This window comes from Talpa europaea (assembly GCF_964194135.1).
Source record: "Talpa europaea genome assembly, chromosome: 9".
NCBI classification, from domain to species: domain Eukaryota; kingdom Metazoa; phylum Chordata; class Mammalia; order Eulipotyphla; family Talpidae; genus Talpa; species Talpa europaea.
Window position 1 is genome coordinate 53,848,839 of NC_140076.1, and position 26,213 is coordinate 53,875,051.

At 34.9% G+C, this 26,213-nt stretch overlaps 1 protein-coding gene across 3 annotated transcripts in view; it reads right to left on the bottom strand.

The window, feature by feature from the left end:
- Nucleotides 1-26,213, bottom strand: part of LRRC7 (leucine rich repeat containing 7) — a gene marked incomplete at both ends in the record, with an annotated part of 319,842 nt that overhangs the window by 141,367 nt on the left and 152,262 nt on the right. For all 3 annotated transcript variants that reach the window (XM_084242632.1, XM_084242631.1, XM_084242630.1), the window contains one exon: nucleotides 3,849-3,912. In XM_084242632.1, coding sequence (XP_084098758.1) covers nucleotides 3,849-3,912 — 64 coding nt within the window. The remainder of the gene's footprint in view (nucleotides 1-3,848; nucleotides 3,913-26,213) is intronic.

Genomic DNA, 26,213 nt, shown 5'->3' on the forward strand with positions numbered 1-26,213 from the left:
TGTGTGAAACCATTGGCTACTATGGTTTTAGTAGAATGAGTCTAACTTTTTTCAAATAATTTAAACATTAATATTTAATTGCAAGTTAAAACATCAGCATAAATACTGTTTCAAATTTCTAAGAAAACATATTTGTATTATTTATATAAATCAAACAGATATTCTACAAAATGATTGGCACTTTTTCTCAGTTATCTAGCTCAGTGTCTCCATTCTTTATTCTTCTACTTGAAATTTTTGTTTGACTCTATGAAAAAAAGTGAAAAAAGTCATCAGAAATCAAGTCAGTTTGAATACTGAGATTATAAAACTTTACTTGTTGTGATCTGTAGCCTCACTAAGCATAAAATGGTGATTTTTAGAATGAATTTTTTAAGTTTTTATATAAGTAGTTTTATAGATTATAAATCCTCTACTATTGCCCATGGATGGCTGAATTTATGCAATGCTTTCATGAAGACAGCTTGATATACTGTCTTAAATATTATATAGTTAAATGATACTCATAGTCTCAAAAAGTTCTGAATGTTTACATTCAGTCCAACCTTACATTGTGTTTAAAAAACATGTTTTTATTATATAATTGTTTTTACTCTTTATATATTTATATTATTTAGGCATTTTTTAAAATCCATATTTTATTTTTTTAATCTAGAATTTGAGTGGATATTTGGGAACTGTCTCTGTCAGTAACTGACACATTAAACAGATCAAGTAAATAAATTATGTTATTTAGCAGGTTTAGTTGGTAGCTTGATATTACTTAAAAAACACAAAAATCTAATGGATTACTGTATATCCACACAAAACAGTGGGAAGAAGATATAATTTGAAAAGGTACATTTACAACGACAATAAAAAAGCACACTTGAATATACTAAAAACAATTAAAAGTTTCTTGAAGAACACTATAAAATATCACTGAAAGATACTAAAATCAACAAGTGGAGATTTGCTGCATTTTGAATAAAAAGACTCAACATAAAATATCAGTGCTCTAATGTCAAACCAATCAAACCTGATTTATATAATCAATGCATGTCTAATCAAAAAAACAATAATGCTTTTTCTTTTTGAGGAAACTTAATAAACTAATTCTAAATTTCATACAAAAAAAATAAATGTCCAGGGCCTCCTTTGTGGCACAAGGGGTTAAGTCTCAGCACTATGAAGCTATCCATAGCCACTGCAGCAGGAGTTCGATCTCCGGCCAGGGAGCTGACCCACATGGCACAGCAGACCTCCCCTGTCTTGCCTGCTGCTCCTCTCAGCAGTGTATTTCAGTCAGTCTGCCTGTTCTGCTCTCCACTCTCTCTCTGGTGAATCCTCTCACCCCACAACCCCTGACACCTCTGGCCTGCACCCCAGCTCTTGTATACATAAATAAAATAAATCCTAAAAAAAAAAAAAGGAAATGTCCAGGTGCCTATATGGAGAGACTTGCCCTATTGGATATCATATCAACAACTTACTTTGGGGGGAATACAATAAACTAACAAGATTCTGTAAAACAAAGGAAATCATCAACAAAATGGAAAGACAACCACTGAATGGAAGAAGATATTAGTAAATCATACCAATAAAGTGTTAACATCTCAAATAAATAACTTCAACAACTCAATAAGAAAAAAAATCCAATTAAAAATAGCCAGAACGGGCCTCCCCGGTGGCGCAGCGGTTGATCTGCAGTGCCGGTTCGATCCCCGGCTGCTCCCCGGCCACCGGAGGAGGGTCCCACATGGCGTGCAGACCTCTCCTGCCGCCCGCTGCTCCCCTCAGCAGTGTACTTCGGTCCTTCTGCCTGCTCTGCTCCCCGCTCTGGCTCTGGTGAATTCTCTCACCCTCCCGCGCTTCTGACTGTACCCAGTGCATGTATAAACAAAACAAACAAACAAATAAATAAATAAAATAAAACATGCCTCTATTAAAAAAAAAATAGCCAGAACTCCTGAATAGATATTTTTCTAAAAAAGGTATACTAATTGCCAACAGGCACATGAAAAGAGGTTCAACAGCTAAAACTTGGGATAGATTGCCAAACCCAATGCAGGAGGGGAAATGGGACAGAGAATCATGCATCTGCAACCAATGAGAGCTGAGTGGTAGCAATATCAGCAAGAATGAGATGGTCAGTGCTCCCTGCTTGCGCCTAAAGCACTGACCACAGGTTCAGAATTTCAGAGTTAACACAGAAGGCAATGTCAGTTGCAGCCATCACCCCAGAGGCCAGCATGAGCTGCTGGCACATTTCTGGAAACTAACCTGAGACTGGGGAGTCCCTTAACTCAGGTCAGAAAGACTTGCAATCTCCTTTGCACAAACCCAACTTTTTTTTTTTTAAAGATTTATTTATTTTTATAGAAGAACTGGGATACAGGCCAGATGAGTGGGAGGGTGAGAGGATTCACCGGAGACAGAGCAGGGAACAGAACAGGGAGACTGAAGAAGTGCACTGCTGAGGGGAGCAGCGGGCAAGACAGGAGAGGTCTGCTTGCCATGTGGGATTCTCCCTGGCCGGCCAGGATTGAACCTGCGCTGCAGAGGCTGCAGACAGCTTCACAGTGTGGTTCTCAACCGTCTGCGCCACCAGGGAGGCCCAACAAACCCAACTTTTATGTAAAGGAGAGACGAAAGGCAAGTGAGAGCACATATGAGAGCCAGAGAATTTTTATGCAAGTAAGATGAACACAACCTAAAGGGACAACGTAGCTTCTTAAATCAGATTACACTTTTATTCAAGAAGAATGAAAGTCTGTTTTTATTCTCAATAAACAGCTGATCAAAGCTGGGGAAATGACTGGATTACATATGGCTAAGGTTAAAGCACGTTAATTTTCTTTGCATATTCAAGATGTAGTATGAATTAAACTCCATCACCTGTGTACAGTGACATTAATTGAGGATCACCTTTTTTTTAGGCTCTGTACCTGCATCATCTCATTTAATTCTCATACAAGCTCTGTGAGGAAGGAATTGTTATGATCTCCATGTTAAAGGAAAGGAAAATGTGGCTTAGAACGCTTAAGTAATTTGCACAGGAAACAGCTCACAATGGAGCTGGCAGAGAAAAGCTGATTATTTACTTAAATATTTTAAGTTAAAAATAGATAAAATACACTTCAGATAGAATCGATATTTGAAATTTGAAATTGTTCAAGATGAAGATTTCTGAATAAAGAAAAGCTGGGTCTGCTTGTAAAAGAGTACTTGTTTTTTCATTTGCATTGGAGACTTTGGTCTTCAGGCACCTTTTATAGAAAACTTGACCCTGAAAGGAGCAGGCAGAATTCTGCCAATCTTGCAGGCTATGAAGTTATAATATGAGTTCACTAGAGAGATTCTTTCAGTACAATTGGAAATGAAGGCTATTACTTGCCACTTGTCTCATGCTATGCCACTAGGCAGCCTTTAAGTCAGAACTCTTCAAGGAACAGACTTTGGAGTTAATGAACTCTTGCTTTAACCCTTGTTCAACCACCTAAAAGCTTTGTAAATCAATAACCACCTCCAGCTCTTTTACATAGAGTTAACACGGCAACATGGCTAATCAGACACGGCAACATGGCTAATCAGAACAACATAGGAAACATTAACACTAAATATAGTGCCTGCTGCATGGTTGATGCTCAAAACTGTCAATTTTTGTCCATTTAATTTTTTTTAGTAATCTGAATATTATGAGCTCTCTTACTATACTTATTAGATAGTCAAACAATCCTTTTAATTCCCAGATTTTATTTTTAGCAAATGCAAATGTAGGCAAGATGATTTAATACCTGGGGTATAAGACAGCAAAGAAATAATCTCTTGGCGTTTATTTTTCAAATTTAGAAAATGCATTTGCTTACCAGTTCACTGAATTCATTATTGCCTAGGTCAAGTCTCTCCAGCTGGGCCAGTTTGTGCATTGACCTGTAACAGAAGGAGAAAAATAGTATTGTGTGATACATTACTCCAAAAAACCCACAGCCCTGTCAGATTTGCCTAACCAGGTAAATATATTACATAGAAATGGGGATTTTTTTCATTAAGAAGTAAATTGAAAAAAATAGAGTAATGAAAGAAAACTGCCACCTGAAAACCTTTAGCTTACCTTGTTCCCAAATGCTAGTCTATGATTAGAGTAGCATATGATTAGAGCAGTATAAAGCTGGCTTCTTAACAAAAACCCATGAAGCTTGTACTTATCTACACCAGTAGGAAGCACAGTGGGGGGTTCTAACACGTATTATTTTTAGGAATCACCACAGGCTGGGAACCAATGAATGACTTCAGTTCTTAGCAAAGCATTCTAATATCCTACCATATCAAACCTAAGTTCATCATCAGTCTTGTCATTTTCTACTTCCCTAAATGAACTTCTGTTGTAGATGACCTATTGTCCTCATTGTCTCCTAAACATATTGGCTTGAGTGCTGCCACCGTTCTGAACAACTGCAACACTTAGAGCAAGATTTCGTGCCAAAGGTTACAAGTACCAAAGGTTACAAGCGATCAGCATTTCTCAAGTCACTCTCAAGTATAGCACCCAACATAAGAAAAGTCAGTGTTGTTCTGAGTTTCAAGTTTGTTTTTTTAAAGATTTATTTATTTATTTATACAAGCACTGGGTATAGTCAGAAGCGCGGGAAGGTGAGAAAATTCACCAGAGCCGAGTGGGGAGCAGAACAGGCAGACCGATGAAATACACTGCTGAGGGGAGCAGCGGGCGGCAGGAGAGGTCTGCGCGCCATGTGGGACCCTCACCTGATGGCCAGGGATCGAACCGGCGCTGTAGAGGCTGCAGCCAGCTTCGCAGCTCAACTGCTGCACCACCAGGGGAGGCCCGAGTTTCAAGTTTTTTAATTATCCTACTAACTAGAATGCTACCCTTCAGTCTTTAGTATATACAAATTCTGGAGGCTTCATTGACCCAAATCCTAGGTATTTCATTTCCTTCATCTTTAAATGGATACAATAATTATCTTATAAGCTTTTATATGCAATAAATGAAATGCTATTGTAATTCAGACACTGTCAGGCAGTTAGAAAGGCAAAACTGTGTGTATCTTTTCTTCATTTAGCAACTGTTTTTGCATGATTATTATGTGCCAGGCAATCTTCTGGGTTATGGGGTATAGCAGTGAATAAAAAAGACAAAAACTTTGGCCCCAAAGGACTTTATTTTCTGTGAAAGTAAAGGGAGTGAAGGGAGAACTACAGTAAGTAAAATAATATTTTAGATATTTGAAGTGTTATGGAGAAAACATAGAGATGGTATGTTATGGAGAAAACACAATTAGAGAGGGTCAATAGGCAGAATTCATATATAGGGTGAATAGGTGACCTAATAAGGTGATTAGGTCAGGCCTTACTGAGAAGATGGAATTTATTTATTTATTTCTTTAAATATTTTTATTCCTTTTCTTTTTTTAAATTAATTAATTTATTTATACAAGCACTGGGTACAGTCAGAAGTGCGGGAGGGTGAGAGAATTCACCAGAGCCAGAGCGGGGAGCAGAACAGGCAGACTGACGAAATACTGAGGCGAGCAGCGGGCACGGCAGGGGAGGTCTGTGAGCCATGTGGGACCCTCACCCGGCGGCCGGGGAGGGAACCAGTGCTGCAGAGGCTATGGGCAGCTTCGCAGCCCAGCGCTCAACCACTGCGGCACCAGGGAGGCCCCCGAAGATGGAATTTTAACCAAAGCTTAAAAGAAAGGAAGGAGCACACTAGTGCATGGACCCTAAAGCAGAGACAACATGTGCACACAAAGACTTCCAAGTGTCCTGTGTGGCTGAAAGGGAGAGAGGGAGAAAGGGAATAAGGAGATAATAGTGGGGAGAGAGACATATGAAGTCCTGTCAACCAACATAGAGACTTGGATTTCTGTGTAAGATGAAGGATCACTGAAAAGGCCTTGATTAAATCGGTGACTAAAGTGATTTGTTTTAAAATATATCTGTGATGTAGACTTGTAAATAGGCTGAGGAGGACGAAGATATGAGTAGGGAGAACTAAAGAGTGGGTAGTGCAGTAAACCAAATGAGAGGTAATGATGGTGTTTTGGAGCAGCTTGGTGGCAGTGGTGAGCAGTGGCTGGAAACTGAATATACTGGAGATAGAATGAAATGATGTATTGATGAAATGACTGAAGAATAAGACAGTAGACTAAAATAAAGTAGACAAAGTTCAGTAGACTAAAACTGTACTTTGGTTTGAGCAACTAGAAGGATGAAGTTGCATTTGACCGATGGACAATGTAGGACAGAACAGGGTCTGTTCTGATCTTAGCTAGATCAGAAGATTGATTTTAGAAATGTTAAATTTGACATTTATGTTTTATAGCCAGCTAGAGAGCAGGCAGATGAGTCTAGGGTTCAAGTAAAAAGTCTAAACAAGATAGATAATTTGAGCATGGTCAGCATAGAAGTGACATAAAGTCTCAAGAGTTTGAGCTAATCAAACAAATGAGCATAGATTAAAAGAGACTAGGTCTAAAAGGTCATGAGGTTGAGGCAACAAAGAAGACTGAGAAGTGACTACGGATACAAAAGAAAAATTAGAACACTGTGAGATCTTGGAAGTCAAATAAAATATTTAATTTTCTTTTTTAAAGGGAAATAAAGATATCAGCCCAATTTAAAACGGCATATTTCAGAAAGGGAAGATGGAGGGAATGAAAAATTGTTGCAAAGGCTGCTGATAGTCTAAAAATTGTCCATTTGAGTTTAAAATACAAAGATTAATAACGACTTTGAGATCAGTTTTCTAAGATGCAGTTCCGTTTTAATGCTCTTTCTTTCATTCACTATACCTGTGCTCATACATCTGTTAATATTGTTTATTCAATAACATGAATATAATAATTTCCTGAATATATTGGTGTCCAACAAACAAGAAGTGAGCATCACAACCTTGGAAGCCAAAGTAAAGGACCAAGGGACCAGTGGCAAGTGAGTAAGAAATGACCATAGTCATAGAAGAAGCACCTGCCTTTGACTTGTCCAGGTAGTCTTAGGCAACAAATATTCTATTAAGAACCACACTGAACTGATGATCAAAGATGCTTCCACAATTTCCTGATTCTATGAACTCTTCAGTACTCACTGATCCTCAAGGATGGTATTATGTAAGCCTGAGAACTGACTTCCCCTCCTAGTCTTAATGTTTGAATCCAGGCAAAATTACTTTTGTTAAAAGAATAACTGAGTGATATCTTGTACCCAAATGCCCTAATGAAAATGACTGGGTTTATTTTTCTCCATGGACTATTTATTAGAGGCCTCTAACAATACCATATTTGAAAGGGGTTTCTGATCCCTAAATTTTTAATTTTAGATCCAGTAAAATGTATCAAACTTTTTCTTCCAAAACAGGACCAATCCAAAATCTGGCACCCCTGTTTTTTTGAGAATAATGCTTAAATGAAACACACATATACTGGATAAGGGGACTTATGAGATGCAGCAAACCTGTGAATGCTAGGATGCTTAGCAGCATCAAGGTCTCTAATCTCCAGATATGAGTTGTACCCTCCACAAGGTTTCACAAGTCAATTGTCTCCAGACATTGACAAATATCCTGAGTGAAGGTAAGATGGGGGAAATTTACCACCAGTTGAGAGTCTCCGTGCTAGAGGAATACTTAAGGTCCTCTCTTTCTCTAATTAGTAGGAGGGAATGTCTTATCTCCCCTGTCAACTTCCTTATTATGCTAAGTAGGTTCCCACATGCCCTGCATTTATGCAATTCAGACCAATCTGCTTGAGAGATTCATTCATTTGACTCATGCTTCTTCCCTGCTGTAAGCACATGTGGGTTTGGGACCTATTTCTCCTTCCCAATGGAGTGTGGGAATGCAACTGGTGCAATTTCCTCTTACAATTGGTTAGCCTTGAAAATATAATCATCACCATAGGATAGGGAGCAAGTATCAAGACTTGGTCATGTTTGGGCTACATTCTCCATCACTGATGCGACAACTGGCGCTTCATCTGCTGACACAAACATCTGGTTGATTTTTTAGACTCATTTGTAAATTCATCTAGTTATCTGAAGGAGTAAGTTCTAATGATGTATTATATTGAAGAGTTTATCAGCTTATGGTCATATTTTATATGCAAAGATTATAGAAATGTTAATACTTTTAAGATTGCTACTTTTATCACACTGTTTCTTCTTCCTATAATGTTCGATTCTTAAATATTCTCATAGCTGACTCCTTTTCCTCAACCCAGTTATGTTTCCTCCTCAGAGAGTTGATCCCCACTACCCAAAATAGTCTCCATCCTGTTCTCATTTAATATTTTATCACCCTGTTTCATTTTCTCCTGAACACTTATCACTGAAAATATTTAATATTTAATTAAATATTATTTTTAATTAAATAATTAATATTTAATGTTAAGTAGAAAAATATTTTTTATTTGTTTGCTTGCAAATTATCCCCCCTTGGGCCAGATTGAAGCTTCATGAGAATAAGTAATTTTCCAATATTATTCACAGCATCAATCGCTTCTCAGTCAGTGTTTGTTTAATGAAGACATTCATACATGCATACAACAATGATTCTTTACTAGTAAGAAGTCTGAATTCTAGAATATTTACAAAGACAAAATGCTCAATTTTTATCAGGCATCTACAATTAATTAACAGTTGCCTAGGAGGCAGCTACAATTAATTAACTGGTTGCCAAAGAGATATCCAGATAGGCCTGTCTTAGTGAATTCTGTAATGGACATATATTAGCTCACTTATCGTAAAATACATATGATAATAAAAGCAGATAAAGCTGAGGTTCCCCAGTTCCTAAATGGCTAAAGTTTGTGTTAAGTTGACTTACTGATATTTCTAATAATAGGTTTTAAAAACTGTTAATAAAAAAAATATTAGCTGAAATGTTGAGGGACATTTTTCACTTCTCTGCACATTTGAAATATAGCAACAAAGCTATGTACATAGAGGAGTTAAAAGCATGGAATCTGGGTTCAGACTACCTGGGTTTGAATTCCCCATTCTAGAAAAGTTATGAATCTAACGCCAAAGAATATTTAAATTTTAAAACCCTTGCATACAGATACAATAATTAAATGAAGAACTGAATCCCCCATTCTGATTTTGAGCAAATTGAAGAACATCTTTGCACTTCAATTTTCTCTTTTCTAATATGAGGAAATACCAAAAATCTTTTCCTCCTGGGGTTACTGTGATGATTAAAATAGTTACTATAGGTAAAGGATATTCATAGTCCTGACACAATAATGTGAGACTTAGTTATAAAAATATTTAAGGAAACCTTTCAGAGTTGGAAATAACTAACAGACTGTTTAGGTTTTTAAAAAGTTTTTCTAAGGACTTAAAGATGCTGCATAATTTTTAAAAATTTCAGATGGCAGTACATTTTGGTAAAGTTTGCTGAGAAAAATGGTAAGTAGGTTTCTTATTGGCAGGACTTCACAGATAAAACATACAAATGTTCATTGTGAATCTCTAACAGATGGCACTAATTCAGACTATTTCCTGCCTATGTGACCAAAAGCATTTTTCTTTTCTTTCTCAGAGGACATTTCTTAGACTAATAATACACTTTGAAAAACTTCTCTTTAGAGAAGATGAAATGGGGTTTTTGTCCATCCCATTGCAAGAAATCAGGGACATAGTCCATGAAAACACAGGCATAGGTGTATTTAAATATCCTAGTATATGTGTTTAAATTTGATCAGGTTATCCTCAAACTGGGTCGCTACATGCAAAAGAATGAAGCTTGACTACTACCTCACACCATGCACAAAAACCAACTCAAAATGGATCAAAGAACTAGACATAAGGCCTGACACCATAAAATATATAAAAGGAAATATAGGCAAAACACTACATGACATATACCTCAGTAACATCTTTAAAGACACATCACCCAAAGCAGTGATAGTGAAGGCAAAGATAAACAGCTGGGACTACATCAAATTAAAGAGCTTCTGTACAGCAAAAGAGACAGTAACCAAAACAAAGAGACACCCCACTGATTGGGAGAAAATTTTTGCACACAACACTAATGATAAAGGACTGATCGCAAAAATCTACAAGAGCTGATGAGACTCAACAAAAACAAAGTAAATAATCCAGTTAAAAACCGGGCAGAAGAGCTAAAAAGAAACTTCTCCAAGGAGGAAATGTAAATGGCCAACAGGCATATGAAAAAATGTTCAACATCACTTGTAATCAGGGAAATGCAAATCAAAACTATGAGATACCATCTTACACCAGTGAGAATGGCATATACTAAAAAAACTATCAACAACAAATGTTGGTGAGGATGCGGAGAAAAAGGAACTCTCCTGCACTGCTGGTGGGAGTGCAAACTGGTCCAACCACTATGGAAAGCTGTATGGAGATTTCTCAATCTGCTAAAATGGAGCTTCCATATGATCCAGCAATTCCACTCCTATGTATATACACAAAGGACACAGAAACATTAATTCTAAAGGGCACCTGCACCCCTATGTTTATAGCAGCACTAGTTACAATAACTGATCTATGGGCAACCCAAATGCCCAAAAATAGATGACTGGATCAAGAAGATGAGGTACATATACACAATGGAATATTACTCAGCAATCAAAAAAGATAAACTCATGCAATTTGCAGCAACATGGATGGAGCTGGAAGGGATCATGCTCAACGAAATAAGCCAGAAAGAAAAAGAAAAATACCGGATGGTCTCACTCATAGCAGGAATCTAGGAAAACTGAATAAGGGACCAGGAAAAAGTATAACTATAAGAAAGAAAAAAATCAAAATCAACAAACAACTATAAACCAGAGACACACTAAGTTGCAGGGAGGAGAGAGTGGGATCAAAACGAGGAGGTGGGGGGGTTGGAATTGTATGGGGGCTATAATCAAGATGAAAATGCATACATTGTGCAAAAATGAAAAATGATGTAAAAAATATATATAAAAAGAAAAAATAAATTTGATCAGGTTATCCTCACTTGTCTTTTTGAAGCCCTGATCTATACTCCTAATATTTACTTCAGGCTTCTTGAATTTATAAATACTTTAAACATGGTTTCCTGGCCTGGCTCATAGTCCCTTAAAGAACATATTGCTATTTGCCATTTGGCCTTATGTACTGCAACCTCAGTAAAGGGACATGCTCATTCCTTACTGAAAAAAACTGGTAATGTGCTCAAGGCTACGTGGAAAGTTAGTGACTTTCTGATACAGGATGATCCCTTTGCCCACTGTTGACAAGCAATCAAATCTAGTCTGATTTATTTGGTTTGACCAGCATTTAAGTATGAATGTTTTTATGAAAAGCAAGTACTCTACAGTTCACTATAGTCTATGTCAGGGGTCAACAAACATCTGCAAAGGTTCAGATAAGAAGTTTCCAGGCTCTGTGATCTGTACAGTCTCTGTCTCAAATACTCAATCCTGCCATTGCAGTGCAAAAGCTGCAACAGACACTATGCTAACAAATGGACATGGCTATGTGACAAAAACAAGGATGCCAGTTTGGAACATAAGCCATAGTTCCTCAATCCTTGACCTATATCAGTCCTTAAAATCTTCTATCTAGATAAATTTCAGTTTTATATCTAGATGATATAAATCTGAATCCTAAGAAATGTTTAAGTTTTCAATTGCATATGTATATAATAATTAAATGAGGGACTGAAAATATTTATTATTAGGGACTTGCCACTAGATAACTATATTTATAAGCTATTTGAAATTCTCACTTTCAGGGTACATGTTTCTGGAATTCAAGGACATTTGTTCTTAATACTGTCATTTGGTTTTGTTTATAAAAATTATACCCTTACTACAACACTATTACTTAAAAGCATTCATTCAACTGCAAAGCTGTAAAATGATTTCAGCTGGAACAACGATGGGAAATAATGCAATGTCTTGATGCATTTGTCACTTTGATAAAATTAGCAATCTATGATTCTCTTTTTATCAGAGGTTTTTTATCTATTTAAATGTACAGTTATATTTGAAGTCACATATAAAACCATTTTCCTATAAATTCATGTTCAGTCACTTGGGTCTGTAGACTCTTGTAGGACTACAAAGTTTTGGCATCAGCTTAGGGATTCCAGCTTTTAACTTGTATTTCAAACATGCTCAAACATTCTAATTAGTGACTATTCATGGCACAAGGATAGGAAAACTCTTCTCAGTTGTGACTATTGCATTTTTTTTAAACTGAAACTTAAGGAAAGAAAGTATCTTTCCACTTCATTTATTCTGTGTCCTATGATATTATACATTTGCATTCTATCATTAAAACCTGCAATTTTACCATATTATCATGTTTTTCCCTTGTTCCTAATCTCTCCTTGAATTTATATTACAATTTTTTTAAATAAATCATTCCTTACAGAACACTAACATTTAGAAGACTCACTAATGTTTATAAAGACTCAACATTCTTTAAAATTCAACCACAATACACTTCATTATGAAGAAACATAAGCTTATCATCTTTACAAACCAGGAAAAATTGTCTATTGTCTGATGGTAGATATAACAATTTCTATTATCAAAACTTTTTTTACAATTTATTTATTTATCTATGCATAGAAGAACAGGGATGTAGGCCAAAGGTGCAGGAGGTGAGAGGATTCACCAGAGACAGAGTGGGGAGCTAAACTGGCAGATCTATTGGAGAGCAGTAGGTGAGACAGGAAGGGTATGCCATGTGGGCTAGCTCTCTCCCTGGGGCTTGAATTCAGGCCACAGCAGTGATAGCACAGACTTAACCCCTAGACTACCAGGAGGCCCCTCTATGATCAAATGCTTTATATAAAAATCCTCCCTTAATTTTTATTGTATTTCAAGCCAATGTCATAGCTACAATATGTATATACTCACCATCATTTCAATTCAACTTCCTTCTAAATACAACCACAAAAAGCTATACTGGCTTTCTGGCATCTTCTAGAAAAATATGTAATCAAACTAGCATGTATCATTTACCAAAGAATATTGAAAGACTTAATTTTTTTAGACCATTTTTAAAAATTGAGATAACATTGGTTTATAAAATTGTGTAAGTTTTCAGTGTACAACTTTATGCTGTAACATCTATATGTACTATATTGTGATCATTAAGTTTAGTTTCCATCCACTGCCATAGTATTGACCTCCTTTACCTGTTTTTATTATTTTTTAAAAATTTCTATACCCTTAATGTTTTTGCAATAAAGTATTTCACCCCGCAGTTCTCCTACCACCAAAGTGCCCGTAATCCTCCAATCCTCCATTATATTCCATTGTGTTTTATTTATTTTACCTGCTGCCCCATCAATCATTCCCTTTGGTAACCATTATTCTGTTTTCAGAATCTGTTTTTGTTTTGTTTGTTTGCTTACTTTGTCTCTTCAGCCTCTACATATGAATGAAATCATATGGCATTGTTTTCATCTCACATTTCTCTTAGCAAAATCTCCTCAGATCCATCCATTTTGTTACAGTGCAAATGACAGGATTTCATATTATTTATAGGTGAGTAGTACTACATTGTTTTCTATACCACAACTTCTTTTTTCCATAAATTTGCTACTATAAATAATACTGCAATGAACATAGAGGTGCATATATCTTTTTGAATTCATGTTTCATATTCTTTAGAGAGATACCCATAAGTAGGATAGCTGAATTATATGGTGTCTCTACTTTTATTTTGTTGAGAAATCTTCATACTGTTTTCCTCAGTTTCTGCACCAATTTACATTCCCATCAACAGCACGTGAATTTTTTAATGCCTTTTCAATTAAGATGTTCCTCCTTTCAGCATTTAAATTAGTTAATTATACAAGTTATTTAAATTATATATTTAAACATATACTTAAACTACATAACTTGCATCAATTTTCATATATTTTGACTATTTCCTTAGTAAGTTTTACTTTTAAATACTGAACATTCAAAAGCTTATGTTGATGTTGTGATTATTGGAAAAATTTTCTCACCTATAATTACTAATCTCTAATGCACATAATAAAAAGATTCTGTATAAGAAATAAACTCACAATAATAGATATTTCTAGTTTACAGATTAAGAATACTTACAATATATCAAATATGGGATAAGTATTCTTACAATTACTATATGTATATATAAGAAGAAACTTCTAGTTTATATATTAAGGGATATTTGTTGAAGCAACTGGCTATAAGATAAATTCTGCACCAGTCCTTTTAATAAAAGGTTTAATTAGATTGAGAAGTCTTAATTTCATTCCTTTTTCTACAGTCTTTGTGGGTTTATAACTAGAACTAATCATTCATTCACTTTGTACATGGATTTTAACATTGGCTAAAACTTATGGAGCATTCCCAATTCATGTGGTGGTGTATTCCATCCAGCACTTATTCTTTTTATTCTATCAGTCACTCTGTAATCCTGGATTTTTCCAGTAACTAGTAGTCCATACGAGCAACTCTCAAGCTTGATTTATTTTCAGTAGCACAATAGTAGCCAGATCAGTAGCCATTCTCAGCTAGTGGGGTAGAGCTTGAAAGTAGACTCAGAATTTGCCAGTAGCCAGTATGCTCTTACAAAATGAACTTAAATTTTTTTTTATGGCTTGAGTGACCTCAAATGCCATCTAAGTCTGTTTATCTCCAAGAGCATTCCTAAACCAAATCTATCGATTCTAAAGATGCAATTCCAGTATCAGTGTGACTGCAGAGCGTCCCCATGGAATCTTATGGTTTTCCAAGGACAATATTTGAACTGAAGGACTCAGTCTGTCATAATTTACTGGCTTTCTCTAAGGTAAGGCATTCTTTAGAGAAGTTATTTTAATCCGAGAAGCTAACAAAGCTTGTGATACCTCAAAAGCAGTAACCACAAGCAGGAAGTTGAATGTTTAGTCTTTAGAAAATGTTATTAAAATATCTTGACATGTTTTTTACATTCACGTTACTGTGCAATTGCAGTTCTACTCTGAATGCTCTTTCCATGCCATCCTGTCCCTACATCTTGGTTCACCAATCCATTGTATCCTCCACAACTTGGCCAAACTCACATGATATCCACCTCATATGTCTTATTTTCTCAGTGTTCACAGTCTTTGGGGAGTGAAAAACTTTTGTTTGTCTCATAACAATTTGACAAGAACATTATGCTGAGTGAAAGGAGCCAGACACAGAAGGCTACATGTTGTAAGATTCCATTTTTGTGCAATGTTCAGAAAAGACAAAGTTATACAAATAGAAAGGAGATCAGTGGTGCCTGGGGTTGGAATGGGAACTGAAATGGGAATGAGAATTGATTTCAAAGAAGCTTGGGGGATTTAAAATATTGAGGATTGTATTGTGAGTATGATTGCACAACTTTGTAAATATCCTAATAGTTATTGAATTGCATATTTTAAATGAATTTTATGTTATACAATGTACATTTCAATAAATCTTTTTTTAATTTTTTTAAATTTTTATATTCCCCATGCAATTGCACCCTCCCCTTATTTTGACCCTAATCCCTCCTTTCCCCACCTCCTCTGAGAGAAGTGTCTCTGGTTTACAGTTGTTTGTTGACTTTGATTTTTTTCTTTCTTATAGTTATACTTTTTCCTGGTCCCTTATTCAGTTTTCCTAGATTCCTGCCATGAGTGAGACCATCTGGTATTTTTCTTTTTCTTTCTGGTTTATTTTGCTGAGCATGATCCCTTCCAGCTCCATCCATGTTGCTGCAAATTGCATGAGTTTATCTTTTTTGATTGCTGAGTAATATTCCATTGTGTATATGTACCACATCTTCTTGATCTAGTCATCTATTTTTGGGCATTTGGGTTGTTTCCAAAACTTAGTTATTGTAACTAGTGCTGCTACAAACATAGGGGTGCAGGTGCCCTTTGGAATTAATGTTTCTGTGTCCTTTGTGTAAATACCTAGGAGTGGAATTGCTGGATCATATGGAAGCTCTATCTTTAGTAGGTGAGGAATCTCCATACAGCTTTCCATAGTGGTTGGACCAGTTTGCACTCCCACTAGCAGTACAGGAGAGTTCCTTTTTATCCACATCTTCACCAACATTTGTTGTTGCTAGTTTTTTTTTAGTATGTGCCATTCTCACTGGTGTAAGATGGTATCTCATTGTATTTTTGATTTGCATTTCCCTGATTACAAGTGATGTTGAACATTTTTTCATATGCCTGTTGGCCATTTACATTTCCTCTTTGGAGAAGTTTCTTTTTAGTTCTTCTGCCCGGTTTTTGACTGGATTATTTACTTTGTTTTTGTTGAGTCTCATCAGCTCTTGTAGATTTTTGCGATCAGTCCTTTATCATTAGCATTGTGTGCAAAAATTTTCTCCCAATCAGTGGGGTGTCTCTTTGTTTTGGTTACTGTCTCTTTTGCTGTACAGAAGCTCTTTAATTTGATGTAGTCCCAGCTGCACATTTCAATAAATATTTTAAAAAAAATGAGTGGCTTTTGTTCTTTGCTTCCTTGGTGGGGAGGCTGCATGTGAATCCTTACTTAATAACTTTTTTCCTATTACTCACATTCTAACTTATCATTTCTCTGCCTAAACCTTTATCATTGCCCAGGAAATGAACTCCAGTCATAGCACATGAGCCCCTTTTATAATGTTTCCTCTATCTATATCATGGTTACTCCTTCCTCACACATACTATTTTACAAGTTCAAAACATGTGACATGTTTCCTTTTTAAACAGCACTCTTCCTTCTGTCCATTGGCTAAAGTACAGTTTATGGTTCATAAGATTCCTCAGGTTTTGCCTCCTTTGTAAGCTCTTACCTGGACTTTGCCAATAGGATTAGGTACATTCCTGTTCATTCATCATACTTCTCTAATACTATCTTTGTCCCTTACTAGAAGGGAAGCTGCCCACTGGTGTGTCTCTAATGTTAACCACAGTGCCTGAAACACAAATGTTTATGCAACTCAACTGAATTAAAGGTTTGTTTTATCTCTAAAATTTCCTCAATCAGAAGAGGTGACTAAGAGCTTGAATTTCACATGTTATTTCCCTGTGTACCATTCAGCTGAAATTAAATCAAATCTTATGCAAGGGGGGAGGGGCTTTATTGGTTTGACATAACATTTTTGGGAAGTTTTAACTGATTTTAATAAAAGTCGATGAGTGAATAGTACATCAGTATAACATTTTTACTTCAATGAGACTTTGAAAAATCATGTGTTTTTCACAGCCTCAGGCTGTTCTAACCCTTTTGTTCTGAACCTGTAATTTTTTTTACTGTAATAACATTTTTAATGTTATACCTTTGTCCTGCTAATACTGTTTGCTTTTCATGCCACTAGAAAAAAAAAAGTAAACTACCATTCTTTGTCCCAACTTATATTGATTCTAGGGGTAGAAGAAAACAATATAAAATAAAACTGACAGCAACTAACATGACTTCTTTAAATTTTGTTTCTGACTAAAAATTTATCTAATAATCATAAGTTTGTGACAAAATTTACATCTGCCAGTTTTGTTCCATGAAAAGTAGACTTGATTCAAAAGGAAATATAAAACAGCAGAAGCCTTATTTGGTAAAATTTGATTTAAAATAAAATTCAGGAATGGAGGAGTGCATTAAATTCTTACTAAACCCACAACTTCGAGAAACATAGGGGAGATGTATTCTATTTTCTAAGCCACTTCTAAGAGCCATAAAAACTGAATTTCTATTTATGAGATGTCAATGAAATGTTGAAAGGCAATTCAGTATGTTGCACACAAGGTTTCCAGGCTCCTGGGAGTGACAGCTTTCTTACGAGATAGGGAAAGGACTTTTGAATTGGTATCCTGGAGAATGGGTAACCAAGTATTATTATGTTATCTTCTTTTTAGTGGGTATTATTCTTGTTTTAGTTTTTGGTTATTAAACATATTTAGTTAGGGGCCTCCCTTGTGGTGCAGGGTTTCAAGTCTCAGTGCTATCAAGCCATTACCAGCCATTGCAGCAGGAGTTCAATCCCTGGCCAGGGAAGAGCAGACCTCTCCTGTTTCTTCCAGTGCTCCCCTGAGCAGTGCATTTCAATAGATCTGCCTATTCTGCTCCCCACTCTGTCTCTAGTAAATCCTATCACCACCTCCCTTCCCCCGCACCTCTGGCCTACACCCCAGTTCTTGTATGCATAAATAAATAAATCTTAAAAAAACATATTTAGTCAAATTCTGGTTTTACATGTACATTTCACTACCTGTGAATGCATAATTAATAAAATATATTCTAAAATACAGTTTGATAGAAAATTATTTGATAACAAATACATATTACCTAAACATTTTATTTAAAAAATACATCTATTGGCTAAAAATACAGAACTCCATAAAATGAACACACTTAATTTTTTTTGTTAAATTGGTATGTGTGATCCTCTTAGAATGAAAGATTAGATTAGAGTGACATAATCAGTGTGTATGAATTTGCAATCATTTACACTTGTTGGAACACCAACAGTGACATTTAGACATTAACAGTGGTTAAAAATGAATTAAGCATTCAATGTTTTAGTTTAACCTTTTGGTTTTGTAATCAGTTCTGCTGATGCATTTTAATACTTCATCTTTGACAATAGTTTTTCAAATTATTTGTTAATTTCCTTTCATTACAAAAATTTCTTTTATCCTACATATACATGCTTTCAATTGCAATACTTTATTATAGGGCTAGAACCTCAACACGGCTTACTGCATTAAGGTCATGCCAATAAAGTAATTATCCAATAGAACTACCACATGATGCAGCAGACTAATTACAGCTATAGCAAAGTTTTAAACTTAATGGAAATTCTGGTTTCTTACTTGGAACATGACAGAGGCAGAACAGCAGTGTTTCTTTAAACTTTAAAGCTACTTTTATGCAGAACATATTTAATAATTTCCAAAATAGTGATTGAAGGAGGTGGTGAATTCATAAGAATACATTATTGCCTTACACTGAAACTGCACAATTTATATTAAAGCAATTGAGATTCACTTTTGTGATTTTTAAAATATCAATATACCTTTCAATATACAGTTTCCAGAGATATGTAATACATATAAAAATGACAGAAGTCAATTAGCCTATGACCCACATCATTAAAAACAATGTACAAATTCAATTAAGTAGACTTACGAAATTTACATACAGATTTTTATAAGAACTCATGGAAAATCAGCATTTATATAATTTTAACTAAAAATAAATCAACATCCACTTTCCTATGTATGTGTGCTTTCCATGAAGAATACAGCATTTTGTATATTCCATGTAGGAAAATGCACTGAAACAGGTAGAAATACATACACAAGCACATTTCAACTCCATGGTGTAGATTTTGCAAAAAACAGAAGTTTGTCATTTCCTAAATAACAGAATAAAATAGGAACAAAGCAGTTATCCTGCTCATCTACCTATTTTATGAAAAGAACTTTCAAATTTTATTTAATTAAGCAATAGTTCCAATAGTTAGTATAAAGTCTTTGTATATTGCCTTGTTTCGAAAAGGAGTTAAGATGAGGTAGAAGGAAAAATTCACTCTACTGCACCAAGGTGAAGACTTCAGTATGCTGAATTTCAAACTCTTCAAAATTTCAACAGGAAATATATCATTTCTAAGTTATATGTATAAAGTGTTAAAGTAAATGCATCCATTATGTTGATTGTTACCTATTTTGCAAAATAATCATTACAGAGACTCATTTTACATGCAAATGGAAATGTTTTAAGTCATTGAACTATACAAAATAAAGCAATGTGGTTAATTAACAAATGTGTTTTACAGCTACAAAATAACTGTTTCACATTAAATTACATAAAATGCAAGGACTCACAAAACCAATCAATCACTGGTCTTTCCTATTTTGACTTGGGGTCACTGGAAATAATCTAAGTTCACAATGGAACATCACTATAGAGTATGAAAGAGACAGTGGGCCACCATATTCAGTTCATGAAGAATAAAACTGATTAGAGAAATTCTCTTAGGATGACTTGCAAAATGATGCTTATTATGGTTTACTTAGAAATATATTTATAGGGGGGGCCTCCCTGGCGGTGCAAGGGGTTAAGTTAAAGCACTATGAAGCTATCTGCAGCCATTGCAGCAAGAGTTCAATCCCTGGCCAGGGAGGTGAACCACATGGCACAGCAGACCTCTCCTGCCTCACCCACTGTTCCCCTCAGCAATGTGTTTCAATACATCTACCTGTTCTGCTCCCCAATCTGTCTCTGGTAAATCCTTCACCCCTCATGCCTATGGCCTGCACCCCAGCTCCTGTATGCATAAATAAATAAATCTTTAAAAAATATTTATAGAAAAATCATATGTGACAGCAGCTTCATATAACAAGTAATTAAAAAAAATTGACAAAAATATGGGGTATTTACATAATTCTGAAATTGATATAATTTCATATTCACTGAAAGTTAAAGCAACTGAACACATTTGGGGGAAAAGTCAGGTTTCTCTATATTAGAAATGTCATTGTTAAACTTTAACAAAGACCAAACATTTTTCATAATGCTAGGTAGTAAGAAGGCAGCCCCCATCAGCAGGCAGCACACCAAAAATGTTTGGTTTCATAATATAGTTTGGGAGAACTACCTCTACAAAGTCTATTCGTGCTGATGCTCCTGCTGCTGCCATTTCTGGTGCACGAAAACTGCTGCCTCCACATCCTCTGTTGTAGGTGTCACTGTATAGTCTCAGGCGATTGGGCAAAGGGCACACTCTGGATCTTCAGATGCTAAGATGAGAAAAATCAATTTCAATGCCCAAAAGATGGTACTCCTAATGCAGAAGGTGACTAAAATAATTACCAATTGGTCTACAGTACAGGAGCGTGGACTGCTTGTTTGTTTTAATGTAATTCCATATAAATAGGTTTTTACCGAGAGTTATTTGTATAAAGAGGTGTAGCTTTAGGGTTAGGAAAAGTATTAGATAGAGGCAGAAAGTTAAACTGAGTGGAATTTGACCAGATTACTAAAACATGCATATCTTGAAAGGAGAAAGCAAATGTTCATATAAAGATGAAGTGACAAACCATTCTCCTGAAAATGAACTTGCTTAAACTTTGCCTTCCAAGGTTTTTTCTGTCCATTTCAATTAACTCTCTACAATAACAAGCATTATTGATGTATGAGGTTAAAGGCACTATAAGGAAAGTGCCAATGGTACTTTACTATGAATTTCAATGTCATTTTTTCCTGGAAATAACCAAATTTGCTTTATGAATGTGTTCTCTTCTATAAAATTTTCTTCTGAAATATATTAGCTCCCATCATAGTAGCATTATTTAGTTTAATCTGTATAGTGTTTGAGAAAAAAGACGCACAGGACAGAATATCACTGAAAGAACTCAGTGACATACATATATATATATATAATATTTATATGTGTGTGTGTGTGTATATATATATGAAAATGGGCATATTATAGAAGAGCAGATTTTAATATATTAAAAGAATTGGTTTGGAAAAAAGTTTGTGGGTTGTAAAAAATAATCCTTTCTTTCATTTATTTTTAATTAAATACTTAAACAGAAATTTTTGTCAGGCATCTTCATGCTTTAATAAAAACATATGCCATTTTTATCTAGAAACAGATTTTTAAGAAATCATTGACTTGAATGCAAAATGATAAATGCATATATTAGAACAAAAGCATACAAAATAGTTATCATCTTTGGAAGCACAATAGTACCTCAAATTAATAAGCCATCGTTATTTTGAATTAAATCAGTTCAGTGACCATCTTTTTCTATTTTAAAAATTGGCATTTTTATGACAGTCATTTATACAGCTTATGCACCTGAATCCATTATATTTGATATACTGTAAAGTGACAAATGATCACAAATTATACTGACAGATTCTTTTTGAACATAATTTTTCAGCAGGAGCCATTCTGAATCAATTAATTATGCTATTTCTCTACATTAATTTTACCACCCATTTCATTCAGAAAAACCACCAATCACATGTTTCAATTAATAACATACATACATATTTTATTTACAACTTTTGATATCCTTCATTTTATCCAAATTAAATGCTACAAATTTACTATCATATAATGGTTCAAAAATTGGATATATTTAGTAGCAAAACAAGGCAAACTATGTTTTCTCAGATAAATGCAATTATGGTTAAATATATTATTAAATGATGACTGAATACCTTAACTGCAATAGAAATTTCTCCAATTCATCTAGAGAGTTTTATATATTTTCAATTAAATATGAAAATATGATTTTACAATATTTGCATACAAATGAAATTAGAACACATTATTCTTGAGGCATTTTTACACTAGAAGGCAAGAAGTGGAGCCCTCAATTCCATATGACTATTAATTATGTTAGAATAACTGCAAGTGTTCCAAAAGTTGAGCAATTCAATACTTAAAATAGGCACATTGGAATGCACATAGATTATTTTAACAAAAATTACCTATCTGCATGTTAAATGAACAGGCAATACATACACAGATTATTGTGAAGTATTTTACCTCACAGATTTTGTTAGAATTCTATTTTAATTTTGGGTGTCTATCAAGAAACCATTTAAAAGAAGTATTTTTTACAAATTGATATAACTGTTTTGTGTCATTATATTAACCCTCCCAACACATGTTTGTTAACTTCACATTCTTATTTTGATGAGATAAGGAAAATAACAGCATGCACAAAATATTACAAAGAATATTTTATTTTTATATTTAAAATATCCTACTACATTTTCAATTAGATGTGAATAATGCTGTGTAAACTCAGGTTGAATATAACTGCATTTTTTTGAATAATTTGAAATATGCATCTGGATAGCTGTCTAAACTTAAAACAAATAAAACTTGGTGTTTTGTCTTAGATCTCAGTGCCTTATCATTTGACCTTCTTATAATTCACATCAATTTCTCAAGAATAATATTGTCTAACAGAAGAGTAATATAGCAGTCAATATTCCCATCCCACTATTGAACCAATCCAAGTAAACACTAGCTAAAAGTTAAAATATCACAGCATACAGTTTGGCTTTGAAGATAGGGCACAAGCACAAATTACTTTCTTTAAACAACATAGCAATCTATAGCTAAATCATTAATGGTAAGTTACATTTTATTCTTTAAATACATTCTATAAACTTTTCCAGTCTATGTGTCTTTTGACGTATGAAATTATTAAACGCAAGGATTTAAGAATATGCATTCATTACATAATGCAGTCTTTAGCTGATCAGTTATAAAAATTAACCAGTATATTGTTTTATACATAAAAGGTTAAGAAAATTAATGCAATTGTGTTCAACCTAAATGAACTTATGAAATTCCTCTGCTCTAAAATATGTTTTCTAACATTAAAAAAAATTGTTGATTTGCCAAAATATTTTAAAGGACCTTAGTAAATAAGTGGAGTGTTTTATTTGTGGTCTCCATGTCACTCCATGTCACTCCAGAGTCACTCCAGCTCACTACAGAAGGAATAGATTAAGAGGAGTAAGAGACTCAGTAAGAGATTCTGTTTCAAGAATCCAAGAAATAATTTTAAGAGATAATCTGTTAGCTGAGTCTTTATTTTTCAGGAGATTGGAACACAGAGGAAAAGGGAATTGTACGCATAGAAAAATGCATGCATATATTTATTGAAACGTTATAGCAAATAACATTGGGAATGGTGAGATATTCTTTCATGAGGGAGTTTAATATGGAGGGCACTGTGGGGTTGATGAAGCTACTTGTCATGTATCCTTACACAATTATTTCCATATTTTATTTATTCAACCTTAGTGTGTGTGTGTGTGTTTTAATCTCTTCAGGTCAAGTTCAGCTATGTGCTTGCTTCCAGACTTGATCAACCTTTCTAAAAAGGATATGGCTTCTAAAATCTTTTGCTTTTTCCCCAGCTGTATTCTCTACAGGCTCCTTATCATTGGGCTGTGAGCACCACACATCTCTGGTACCTTCTCTTTCACCACTAGCATACATGTCTTAAAGTTACTTCAATTGGTATTTATTTCTTATTGATTGAACTAATGAACATCTACCATGCATCTGGTGATGTATTAACCATGGAGATTGCTGACTACATAGATGAGTTAGTCCCTGTTCTGCTTTCTCTTCTGAAAAAGGCAGTCTATTTTACTTCTTCATCAAACATTCACTGGTCAACTCACTGCTTTCTGGATTTCTAGATCTTCCAATATAACAAAACTGCTTTGCTCTTAGGGAGTTAGTATTACTAGTGGTTAAGCATGTCTGCCTTGGTGACAAAGGGAAATCTAGAGCTAATTCGCATATCTGATGTCTGCTGAACTTAAGCTGGTTGACTTCCGTGAACCATCATTTTCTTAATCTATAAATAGAAAAATGACATTTTCCTTAGTTTATTAAGTGAAGCTCAAATTGAAATATATTACATGTTTTACAGTGCTGTAGCTAGTGCCTAACACATAAAAGTTTAAGGAATTGCTATTTGGTATCAATGTCTACAAATCTGTCTAATTTCAAATCCAGGGAAGATTTCTCAAGTCTTTACTTTTGGGACCTCCATAGCTCTCTTTGATTATTGATTATTCCCTTCATGAAAGCTCTATACTTCCTTAGATTCTGCAAGAAGGCATTCTTCTGTTCCACCCCACACTTTAATCTCTCCTTCAAGGGCTCAGTTTCTGTTTATTTCATAAATATTGATTTTCTATACTAAGTCCATTGCTCTCATTAGTCAAAACACATGGATATGCTCCTATAGTTTCACATAACATATGTAATAATCATACCCAATTCTAGCTCTCAGCCCTATAATCTGTGTCTGAGCTTCGATACAAATATCTAACTGTATCCTCATTATAGAATTGGATCTGTAGTTGAATTCATTCATGTTTCTTTTTTTAACATTCATTTAATATTCATTGATTTACATTCACTGTTCTAAAGAACATCCTGGTTCCTTGCCAGGATTATTACAATAGTCTGTTAAGCCACCTCTTCTTCCTCAAAACCACATTCCACATAGTTACCAAAGGAACTTTTGTTTCCGTATTTTCCATCAGACTATGCCATTATCTTCAAAGAAAAAGGTATGCTTTATCTTCAAATAAAAAGGGAAACATAATTCTCAAAAACCACAATAGTTCTCATATGAATCACTTTTTGGTTCACGGATACATATGTCCAGTCAAAAGAACTTTAACCACATCACTCCCTGTTATGGGCTGATTTGTGTCTCTCCCACCCCAATTCATATGTTGAAATTTTAACTCCCAGTACTCAGAATATGGCTATATTTGGAAATACATACGTTAAAGAGATCATTAAAGTAAATGAGGTCCTAGGATAGACTTTACCCAATATAACTGGACATCCTTATAAGAAGAGGAGATATGGGCATAGGTTCACAGAGAGAAGGGAGAAAGAAGGTTCACAGAGAGAAGGGAGAGCGTTCACAGACAGAAGGGAGAAGATGACTATCTGTTTAAGGAGTCAGAAGAAACCAACCTTACCAATATTTCTATATTGGATTGTTAATCTCTAGAATTGTGAGAAAATAAATTTCTGTTATTTAAACCACCCAGTCTGTGATATGCTATTTCAGTGGCCTGGAAGATGAATACAGGGGCTACCTGGTATACATTTTTTTTAACATTTGCTTAGAATACATGGGATAGAATCTCAACATAACAAGCTCCCACTGTGCTACAACACCTTCCTATCTTTTTTAAAATAAATATTTCTTATTTATACATATAATAACTGTGGTACAGGCCAGAGGTGTGTGTGTGGCAGGGGGGCGGTGAGAAGATTCACCAGAGACAGAGTGGGGAGCAGAACAGGCAGACTGACTGAAATACATGGCTGAGGGGAGCAGCGGGGAAAGTAGGAGAGTTCTGCTGTGCCATGTGGGTTGCTCCCTGGCAGAGGGTGCAGACTGCTTCATGGTGTGGTGTTTAACCCCTTCTGCTACCAGGGAGGCCCATCTAACCACTTTAATTTTAAGGCTGATTTTTACATCCTGAGATTTTACTGCCCAAGCAATTTGCTTATTTTTTGTTTGATTTGATATTATTCTTTGAGCATCTTCTATCATTAAAAAACAATTTTAATGACTTCACACTATATTTCACCATGATTTTAATTAATCTAATCATTTTTCTATAACCAGAAATTTAGAAGTGCTCACTGAAGCCATGAATTGTATGGCATGATTTCCAAACTTCTAATTTGAGACTTCTCTCCTGGTTGGTTGATTTAGA